A 10617-nucleotide genomic window follows, 5' to 3' on the forward strand; every position below is an offset into this window, starting at 1 on the left:
TCCCCCCGATAAACCGGACCCGTATGTGAGTCACAACTTCACATATATACGAACGTCCTCTCACAGTACATGAGTCTTCTCATTGGTCTCTCAATTGTGAATCAAACGCGTGCCGCAACGGGCCCATACCGTATTGATTCCAATTCCTTTACCCACCAGCACAGAACACGCAGAGGGACAGCATGCTGAGCGACACTACGGCTCTAACGAGAGATCACTCGGCTGACAGGCTCACGACGGCGGCCTCTCGCGCCTCGCCCGTCGTTCTCTGCCCCACGACGATGCTCTCGCAGCGGTCGCGGGGCGCAAGGTGGCGGCGGCTCTCCTCGCAGAGCCCGCGGCGCTCAAGGCGGGGAAGGCGGACTGAGGCCGGGACCCGGCGACAGCTCGCGAGCTCCGCAGCGGCTGGCTCGGGGCTGGCTGGGCCGGGCTGGACAGTCGCCCGAGGGCCGCGCAGGCGGCGCTGCGAGGCCGCGCCGGGTGAGGGGGCTGGGTGGGTTCGGGTACTGTGGGGTAGGGGAGGGTGGGATCGAGTACCGCCGGCTGAGGGGCCGGCTGCTGCTCGGCCCTGCTGCCTCCGGCCTCTCCGCCTGCGGCCTCTCCGCCTCCGGCCTCTCCGCCTGCGGCGCCGTGCACCGCCCCAGCGCCACCCGCCCCCAGCTGAGCTCCAGCCTTCTCCGTGCCGCCCAAGGCCGCCTCTACCTTCGCCACCTCCACCCCGCCCGGCCCCGCCCCTCTCGGCCCCGCCCCCGCCGTGCCGCCCCGCCCCTGCGCCCCACCGGCGGCGTCCTCGGCGTCGGCGGCTTCCTCCTCCGCCTCGTCCTCCGCCTGCGCCGCCCGCGCACACCTCGCGTCGAGCTCTCGCACGAGCGCGGCGTTGAGAGGCCGGTGCTGCGCGAAGAGCAGCAAATACTCGCCGCCGCCGGCGAGCGGGAAGAGGCGCCGGAAGCCGCCGGCGCGCCTTGCCTCGGCGTCGAGCGTGCGAAGGGCGCGGCGCAGCGGAGTGCGGCCTCTGCCCGCGTCGGAGGCGCCCTTGTGCCGGCGATGAGTTGGCTCGCCTGGCAGACATGGACATGTCGTGGACATGTCGTGGACATGTCGTGGACATGTCGTGGGCGTGTCGTGGGCGTGTCGTGGGCGTGTCGTGGGCGTGTCGTGGGCGTGTCGTGGGCGTGTCGTGGGCGTGTCGTGGGCGTGTCGTGGGCGTGTCGTGGGCGTGTCGTGGGCGTGTCGTGGGCGTGTCGTGGGCGTGTCGTGGACGTGTCGTGGACATGTCGTGGGCGTGTCGTGGGCGTGTCGTGGGCGTGTCGTGGGCGTGTCGTGGGCGTGTCGTGGGCGTGTCGTGGGCGTGTCGTGGGCGTGTCGTGGACGTGTCGTGGACATGTCGTGGACATGTCGTGGGCGTGTCGTGGGCGTGTCGTGGGCGTGTCGTGGGCGTGTCGTGGGCGTGTGTCGTGGGCCGGCGATGAGTTGGCTCGCCCCGCGAGAGGCGCTCGGAGATATGGGGAGAGATGGGGAGATATGGGGAGATATGGGGAGATATGGGGAGAGATGGGGAGATATGGGGAGATGTGGGGAGAGATGGGGAGATATGGGGAGATATGGGGAGATATGGGGAGATATGGGGAGATATGGGGAGCTCGCCTCGCGAGAGGCGCTCGATCGCCGCGGCGCGCAAGGTGCGCTCCTTCGCTCGCGCCGCGGCCCGGTCGTGCGGCGCGAGGGCGACGAGCGTGAGCAGGTCGGCGAGCAGGCAGCTCTTCACCTTGAGGTCTAGCGGCGTGTCGGCGCCGAGCGACGGCGACAAGTTCACCTCGAGCAGCCAAGGGCGTGGTGACTTCACTCGCTTCACTCCAGCCATTGGGCGTGGTGACTTCACTCGCTTCACTCCAGCCATTGGGCGTGGTGACTTCACTCGCTTCAGTCCAGCCATTGGGCGTGGTGACTTCACTCGCTTCACTCCAGCCATTGGGCGTGGTGACTTCACTCGCTTCACTCCAGCCATTGGGCGTGGTGACTTCACTCGCTTCAGTCCAGCCATTGGGCGTGGTGACTTCACTCGCTTCCCTCCAGCCATTTCATTCACCAGATTCACCAGCCAGACTCACCTCGAGCAGCCAGGGCTTGAGACCCTCGTCAATGAGGACGTCGAAGCCGAGGAGCTCAAAGCACGACGCGCGCCCGCCAGCGGTGCCGACCTGCCGCCCCGCCGCCGCCACCGACGGCTCGGCCGCGATCAGCGTGCGCAGCAGCAAGTCGTCCACCCGACGCCACAGCGCGGCCACGTCGACGCCGTTGCGCGCGAGGCAGCGCTTGAGCGCCGAGAGGGACCACCTTTGGAGATGGCGCGAGATGACTCGAGATCACGCGAGATAGTGCTTGAGAGGTACCGCCTTGATGACCAATTCATCACTCATTCGAGCTACTTGAGGAGCAATCGAGCGCCGAGAGCGACCACTGTGAGCCGAAGCCGCAGTCGATTAACCATTACTTAAGAGCGAATTAAGAGCGAATTAAGAGCGAATCAGGAGCTAATCAAGAGCTAATCAAGAGCTAATCAAGAGCTAATTAAGAGCTAATTAAGACCACTTTGAGCCGAAGCCGTCGTCGGCCGCGTCGGCGTTCGGCACGAAGTGGGAGGACCGCTTGTTGATGGAGTAGTTTGTGAGGTGGGCAAACACGTCCGCGTCCGCCGCCGAGCCCCCGTCCGCTGGGTCGGAGTAGCGCGCCGTCGAGAAGCGGCAGAGGCCCTCCTCGAAGACATACCTGAATTAATCGTGAATTCAGAGCTAATTACTCGTTAATCAAGCGGCAGAGGCCCTCCTCGAAGACATACCTACTCTCAGCTGCCGGCCTCGTGCCTCCGCCGCTCCTCTCTTCTTTCGCCGCTCCCCTCCTCGATGAGGCGCACGCGCGCAGCGGCTCGAAGGACGAGACGGCGACGTACAGGCGGAGGTCGAACTTGTACCTGCGGGGACGGTTCCGAGAAGGGTCTTATGGTTGCTTACCGTCGATCGGGACGGCATTCTAGGGCCATCTCTGCGCCATCTCGGGCCATCTCGCGCCATCTCGGGCTATCTCGGGCTATCTCGGGCTCTCTCGCACCCGTCGATCAGGAGGGCAGTATCGGGCCATCTCGGCCACATCTCGGGCAATCTCTCGCGCCATCTCGCGTCATCTCGCGGCAGCTCGGCCATCTCGGGCCACATCTCGGGCCACATCTCGGCCAATCTCGGGCAATCTCGCACCCGTCGATCAGGAGGGGCCGCGCCACGTAGCGAGAGACCACGCAGTCCTCCCCCACCGGCAGCTTGGCCGAGCTGCCCAGCAGCGAGATGCCGCGGCCCTGGCTCGACGCGATCGGCTTTGCAATCCAAGTCGCGCCGCCGTCGCGGCCCATCGCGGCTGTGCAAGCGGCAGCGTCGGCGGGGAGCACAAAAGAGAGGGGCAGGTACTCGTACGCGGCGCGTCCGCACCGCGCGCGCAGCATCGCGATCGTCCGGACGAGCAGGTCCTTCCGCGTGATCACTCCCGACCGAGGGAAGTGGTTCACCTTTGCGTGCCGGGGCAGCGAGAGCAGCGTCTCGGGACCGACGTGGCCGCTCGACCAGACGAGGTCCGCGTCGGCCGTCGGCGACGGGAGGTAGCCGTGGTCCTCCAGCAGTCGGCGAAGCACCAGCGACTCGCCGCCGCGAAAGGCGTAGGTCAGCCGGCCGTCCTCGTGCCGCTGCGGTGGCCGCGGCTCGTCCTGGTGCAGCGCCTCCAACGTGTAGCGCTGCGGACGAAAGACGATGCCTCGCACGGCCGCGGCGGGCTCGTCGGAGGGCATGAAGGTGGTGGGTACGCAGCGAAGCACAGCGAGCCAGCCGCCACCAGCACAGGCCACCGACCAACGGCGCGAAACGCCCCCCCCGCGAGACCAACCGACGAACAAAAGAATTATGTGTACTCGCACAACACTGGGCACGGGACTGGCGCGCACTGGCACTAACACAGGTACACCACTGGAGCCGCCTAAGCGACTCCCGCGAGGACGGCAAGGCACTTAGCTCCGTGCACTCGACCGCCCTCGCCGCTGGCAAGCTCAACGAACAAAAGAATTTCAGGCGCCCCCGCGAAGAATTTTACAACTAAACTCCCTCGCACAACACTGGGCACGGGACTGGCGCGCACTGGCAATAATACAGATACACCACGGGAACAAAAGAATTTCGGACCCAGACCTTCTTCCTTGCGAACAAAACTAGCTTGAACCGACTAAAAAAGAGACTCGGCGCCTCTGTGTGTCTGCGGGTCGAAAAACACATGCGGCCGCTCTATTGTAGCATCCGCGACGCCGACTTCGACACGAAGCCTCGGCAGCCCGGGCAGGCCGTGTTGATCGGCTCCATCCCGCGGCTCGTCTCGACCTCGCTGTCGTCGCTGAGCCAAGTGTGCAGGCAGCGGTAGTGGAAGAGGCTCTTGCAGCAGTGTGTGGCGCCCCAGCCGTTCGGGTCGCGTGGCTGCAGGCGCGCCTCGGGGTGTGAGCTGAGGCCGTCCAAGCAAATGGCGCACTCTCGGCGCTCCTCGGCTGCTGGAGCTGGCGCCACCCTTGCTGCGGCGCCGGCCTCCACCTCCATCTCCTCGCACACGGTGCTTGCTGCGGCTCGAGCAGGCGGACGGTCGTCTCCCAACGGTGCTGCGCACGCGCCAGTGCCGCCTCCTCGGCGGTGGCGAGTAGCCGAGGGAGAGCCTCTTGCCGCCAACCCTCACCTGCAGCTTGTACTTCTTGCGGCCTCGCGCCTTCGGGTAGAAGGCCACGCCTTTGTAGCCACTCTTGCTGCTGCTGCTGCTGGCCAGGGCGAGGCCCTCAGCCCGGCCACTTGGGGCCCCGACATCTCCCTCGCTCGCATCCCTCCCTCCCCGCCTGCCGGACTGCCTCAGTGCCAGCGGCAGTGGAAGGCACGGGTGGCGGCGGCGGCGGCGGCGGCGCGGTCGCTGGTGTCCCTGCCCGCCTCCCTGCGGGCGTAGAAGAGCGCCGCCTGCTCGGCGGTGGCGAAGTAACCGAGGAAGACCCTTGCTGCCAACCCTCACCGCCAGCTCGTACTTCTTGCTGCCTTGCTTCTTCGGCTTGAAGGTCACGCCTTTGTAGCCGCTGTTGCTGTTGCTGCTCGTAGCCAGAGTCAGGCCCTCCCTCTCCGCCTGCCGTATCGCCTCAGCGCCAGCGGCAGTGGGAGCAGTGCGAGGCTGCAGCAGCTTTGCGGCGTCGGCGCGGCCGTACTCCGAGCGAGCGCAGGCGGTGGCCGCCTCTTCGGCGGTGTCAAAAAGGCCGAGGTAGACACTCTTGCCGCCATCTCGCACCTTTGCCTCGAACTTCTTTTTTGCTGCGGTGGTAGGTCACGCCCTTGTACGAGCTCGTAGCCAGTCGTGCTGTTTTTGTGGACGGCTGGGATCAACACGAGGCGCTCGGACGCGCTCGCGCCTCGTCGGCGACGTCAAGTTCAAGGACACGCTCTCCTCCAACCCGGAGGACGTCGGCCAGCGAGGCGCTTTCGTCGGCCTCGGCAACACCGAGCCCGGCACGAGCGGACGAGCGCGGACGTCTTCGGCCTCGAGCAGCGCGGCGCTGTCGGGGACGGCGACTTCAGGCCGAGCGACGGCGGCGGCTACGTGGCGTACAAGAAGGCGGACTACGCGCACGCCCTCTCGCGCTCGGACACCGACGTGCAGATGTACCTGTTCGAAACCTTCGGCGGGTGGTGCAACGCGGTCAAGCGGCTGTTCTACCAGATGAAGGACAAGGTGCGCAACAAGCTCTCGAAGCGGCAGCACGAGGACGAGGCGAGCTGGTCGACGCGGTCGTGGCTGTCGCTGGAGGCCCAGCGCATGTCAGTCGCGCTGCAGCTCGCGGCGGCGGAAGAGATTGCGACCGAGCTCAGGCTCACCGCGGCGTCGGAGGACGCCGCCGTCGCCTAGACTCCCCTGCGTCACTACGTGCCTGCCCGTCTTTGTAGCCTGGCGTTTGTGCCCCGTTTGTGCCGCGTCCCGTGCCCCCGAGTTCATTTTATAAACTCGGACGCCTGTGATCCGCGACGAGTTCGTTTCGCGAGCGGCGCCATGCCCTATGCGGCAGTCTTTTCTTTCTTTCTTGCGTGTGCCTGTGATAGTACTAGCACGCGCCAGTTCGCACCTGTGTCGAGCCTGTCTGCTCTCAGAGAGTTGTTTTGTTTAAATTCTTTCTTGGGCTCGTGTCCGCAACCACGCGTCCGTTTTTCTTCATTGCCATGCAATGAAGAAAAACGACCTGCTTCCATGGAAGAAGCGCCGCCCGCTGAGCCTGCTGAGGAGCCGGCGCCGGCGGCCGACGAGCCGGCGCCGGCGGCGGCCGAGCCGGAGCCGGAGGCGGCGGCGGAGGAGGAGGAGACCGAGGAGTCAAAGAAGCGGTCGCTCCACGCCGCCATCTTTGGCGACGACTCCGACTCGGACGGCGACGACAACCTGCCGTCGCTCGCGCACCCCGAAAGCGAGAAGGTGAAGCGCGTGCTGGGCAAGGGCAAGGCGTCGTCCAAGAAGGACAAGGGCAAGCCGGACGGCGCGCCGCGCAAGCGGCTCAAGAAGGCGGACGAGGGGTCCAGCAGCGCCGCCGACGCCGCGGCGGCCGCCGGCGAGGCTGACGAGGGCGCGCAGGGCGTGGTGGACGGCGGGTTCGCCGAGGAGGGCGTGGAGGGGGCGGCGGCGCCGGACAGCGACGACGACGACAGCGAGAGCGACGGGCCGGGCGGCGGTCGCGCCGCCGAGGCGGTGGAGGCGGGCGGGAAGAACGACATCGAGGCGATGCTGACAAAGCTCAAGCCGCGGCGCGGCAAGATCGTGCGGTCGCGAGAGGCGCTGACGCAGGAGGTGGTCGAGCTGCAGCAGCAGATGGAGGCGGCCGCCGAGCGCGACGACGACGCCGTGCGCTCGGCCGCCGGCGAGCCCGCGATCCACAAGGCGGCAGATACGGGGAGATGCGGGGAGATATGGGGAGATGCGGGGAGATGCGGGGAGATGTGGGGAGATGTGGGGAGATGTGGGGAGATGCGGGGAGATGTGGGGAGATGTGGGGAGATGTGGGGAGATGGGAGCCCGCGATCCACAAGGCCGAGAGGTCTAGCCGCGAGGTAGCCCGCGGTCCACAAGTCCGCCCTGCGGCCCGGTTCCGGTCCGAGAGATAGACGAGATACAGACGAGAGGTAGCCGAGATACAGCCCGCGGTCCACAAGTCCGCCCTGCGGCCCGGTTGCGGTCCAGAAGCCCGACAAGCTGACAGCCTGATCAGTAGTGAGCCGTGGTTAGGTCGCCCATCTCCCCATATCTCCCCACATCTCCCCGCATCTCCCCACATCTCCCCGTATGCTGATCAGTAGTGAGCCGTGGTTAGGTCGCCCTGCTGCCCGAGGTCGTCACGATGCTCAACAAGAGGCACATGCAGGAGGTGCTCATCTCCCCACATCTCCCCGCATCTCCCCATATCTCCCCGTAGGCACATGCAGGAGGTGCTCATCGACCAGGGCATGCTAACCACGCTGGCGATGTGGCTCAAGCCGATGCCAGGAGAGGAGAGAGGGGGGAGAGAGGGGGGGAGATCGGGGAGATACGCTCGCGGTGTGGCTCAAGCCGATGCCAGGAGAGGAGAGAGGGGGGAGAGAGGGGGGAGATCTGGGAGATCTGGGAGATACGTGGCTCAAGCCGATGCCAGGAGAGCACCACCCCCACCCCCAACCGGCACTTTAGTCGGTAGGGCACGCCCCCCCCCCTTCACCCGCGCGGTGTGAGATTGGGGCACCCATGAGCCACGACCGGACCGGCGCCGGCCCCTCTAAGTATTTTATTGGAGAGGGGTTGCTCCTCTACGTATTGGAGAGGTACTAGTCTTCAATCCTTCAGCACGCGGCCTTGTGTTCCTCTCCAGACGGATCCCTCGTCTCGCTGCTGTGAACAGCGTCTCTTCACACCTCTAGCTGTGAACAGACGGATCCCTCGTCTCGCTGCAAGTGCGGACCGACCTGCTGCGCGTGCTCGGGCTGCTCGAGGTGGGAGATATGGGGAGATGTGGGGAGATGTGGGGAGATGTGGGGAGATGTGGGGAGATATGGGGAGACCTGCTGCGCGTGCTCGGGCTGCTCGAGGTGGGAGATATGGGGAGATGTGGGGAGATATGGGGAGATATGGGGAGACCTGCTGCGCGTGCTCGGGCTGCTCGAGGGGATGTATTAGTTCCCTCCCACCCAACACTTGCCTCTATGGCACCCGTGGCTGCTAGATTAGATGGAAACAGCTCCTCCTCCTCGTCACGATGCGGAAGAGGTGCACACAAACATGTTGGGAGGTCACGTGGGACGAAGACATAGACTAGGAGGATGACGAGAGACTGCCCTCGGCTCGCCGCGCTCGTCCTCTGAGGAGCCTTCTAGGAACCTTCTAGGAACCTTCTAGGAACCTTCTAGGAACCTTCTAGGAACCTTCTAGGAACCTTCTAGGAACCTTCTAGGAACCTTCTAGGAACCTTCTAGGAACCTTCTAGGAACCTTCTAGGAACCTTCTAGGAACCTTCTAGGAACCTTCTAGGAACCTTCTAGGAACCTTCTAGGAACCTTCTAGGAACCTTCTAGGAACCTTCTAGGAACCTTCTAGGAACCTTCTAGGAACCTTCTAGGAACCTTCTAGGAACCTTCTAGGAACCTTCTAGGAACCTTCTAGGAACCTTCTAGGAACCTTCTAGGAACCTTCTAGGAACCTTCTAGGAACCTTCTAGGAACCTTCTAGGAACCTTCTAGGAACCTTCTAGGAACCTTCTAGGAACCTTCTGCTAGGTCGACGAGACGGTCCTCGGCTCGCTGCGCTCCTCGTCCCTCGGAAAGTACGCCCGCCTCTACTCGCTCTCCACAAGAAGGAGTGACCGCTTGGGACCCTTCTCGGAACCTTCTCGGAACCTTCTCCTAGGTACGTCCGCCTCTACTCGCTCCACAAGAAGGAGACCGCTTGGGACCCTTCTCGGAACCTTCTCGGAACCTTCTCCTAGGTACGTCCGCCTCTACTCGCTCTCCACAAGAAGGAGACCGCTTGGGACCCTTCTCGGAACCTTCTCGGAACCTTCTCCTAGGTACGTCCGCCTCTACTCGCTCTCCACAAGAAGGAGACCGCTTGGGACCCTTCTCGGAACCTTCTCGGAACCTTCTCCTAGGTACGTCCGCCTCTACTCGCTCCACAAGAAGGAGACCGCAGCGAACCGGCACACGGCGACGGCGCTCGTTGAGAAGTGGAAGAGGCCAATCTTCGGCTCTACCACCGCCTTCCAGGCATCTCTCCCCATCTCTCCCCATCTCTCCCCATCTCTCCCCATCTCTCCCCATCTCTCCCCATCTCTCCCCATCTCTCCCCATCTCTCCCCATCTCTCCCCATCTCTCCCCATCTCTCCCAATCTTCGGCTCTACCACCGCCTTCCGGCCTCAGCTTTGATCAGCTCGGGCAATCTCGGCCCATCTCGGGCAACCTCGGGCGATCTCACCCCCCCCCCCACCCCCCCCCCCCCCCACCCCCCCTTCAGGCCGAGAACGTGCCGCAGCGGCGCGGCCAGACCGCGGAGGATCTCGAGAGGAAGGCGATGGCGCGCGTGGAGGAGGAGCGGGGGCGGCGCGAGGGGAGCTCGGCCTCTCCAGCAGCCGTTCGCAGAGTAAGTGCCGGCGGTGGGTGAGTGGGTAGGAGCGGGCCGAGGGCCTCGACAGCTTCGCGGCGAGGGCGGAGGGGAAGACGCAGGGCGGCACGCGCGTCCCCCGCCCGGTGGGGATGGACTTCAAGTACATGCCGTCGGCCAAGGTTGCGCCGCTGGCGAGCGGCAAGGCGAGCCCTGCCTCATCTCTCCCCCATCTCTCCCCCATCTCTCCCATATCTCCCCATCTCTCCCCATCTCTCCCCCATCTCTCCCATATCTCCCCATATCTCCCCCATATCTCCCATATCTCCCCCGTATCTCCCCCATCTCTCCCCCATATCTCCCCCATCTCTCCCCCATATCTCCCCATATCTCCCCAGATCGAGCGGAATGGCGAGCCCTGCAGCCCTGCCTCCCCTTACCCTCACCCCTCGCCCCACCCTACCACCACTCCACCTCACCTCGCCCCACCCTACCATACCTGACCTCACCCTACCCTGCCCTACCCTACCCTACCCTACCCTCATATACTACCCTACCCTACCCTCACCATATACTACCCTCACCATATACTACCCTACCCTACCCTACTACCACCCCCGAGTGCCGGCGCCGCGGGGCCGTCCTCTGCGAGATGCGAGATTGCGCGAGGTCACGCGAGGTTGCTCCTCGACTGCAGGCGGCCAAGGAGTCATATCTCCCTCATCTCTCCCCACCTCTCCCCATCTCTCCCCACCTCTCCCCATCTCTCCCCATCTCTCCCCATCTCTCCCCATCTCTCCCCATCTCTCCCCATCTCTCCCCATCTCTCCCCGTATCTCGACTGCAGGCGGCCAAGGAGTCGACGCGAGGCCGGCTCCATGAGAAGATGGGCACGATGAAGAAGAAGAAGGGCACCTCGTCGCAGGCGATGACCATCTCGCTCGAGTCATCTCTCCCCATACCT

At 64.7% G+C, this 10617-nt stretch overlaps 3 protein-coding genes across 3 annotated transcripts; 1 reads left to right on the top strand and 2 right to left on the bottom strand.

Annotated features, from left to right (window-relative positions):
• Positions 1 to 214: 214 nt before the first annotated feature.
• Positions 215 to 3829, bottom strand: EMIHUDRAFT_116665 (hypothetical protein; the record flags this gene model as incomplete). The annotated part of the gene is made up of 7 exons (XM_005774944.1): positions 215 to 325; positions 703 to 966; positions 1766 to 1813; positions 2109 to 2334; positions 2590 to 2766; positions 2912 to 2968; positions 3249 to 3829. The coding sequence occupies 7 exons, from the start codon at positions 3827 to 3829 to the stop codon at positions 215 to 217; spliced, it is 1464 nt and encodes a 487-aa protein (XP_005775001.1).
• Positions 3830 to 4014: 185 nt separating this feature from the next.
• EMIHUDRAFT_240162 (hypothetical protein) lies at positions 4015 to 5333 on the bottom strand (the record flags this gene model as incomplete). Its single annotated transcript, XM_005774945.1, has 5 exons — positions 4015 to 4150; positions 4342 to 4622; positions 4753 to 4861; positions 5045 to 5259; positions 5322 to 5333. The coding sequence occupies 5 exons, from the start codon at positions 5331 to 5333 to the stop codon at positions 4015 to 4017; spliced, it is 753 nt and encodes a 250-aa protein (XP_005775002.1).
• A 376-nt stretch (positions 5334 to 5709) lies between these two features.
• On the top strand, positions 5710 to 9636 carry EMIHUDRAFT_458126 (hypothetical protein; the record flags this gene model as incomplete). Its single annotated transcript, XM_005774946.1, has 9 exons — positions 5710 to 5946; positions 6418 to 6510; positions 6811 to 6933; positions 7400 to 7453; positions 7515 to 7572; positions 7990 to 8051; positions 8832 to 8961; positions 9203 to 9317; positions 9567 to 9636. Coding segments are annotated over 9 exons (942 nt in total), but the record flags the coding sequence as incomplete, so codon positions are not given.
• Between the last annotated feature and the right edge of the window lie 981 nt (positions 9637 to 10617).

The sequence above is a fragment of the Emiliania huxleyi genome, assembly GCF_000372725.1.
Source record: "Emiliania huxleyi CCMP1516 unplaced genomic scaffold EMIHUscaffold_303, whole genome shotgun sequence".
Lineage (NCBI taxonomy): Eukaryota > Haptophyta > Isochrysidales > Noelaerhabdaceae > Emiliania > Emiliania huxleyi.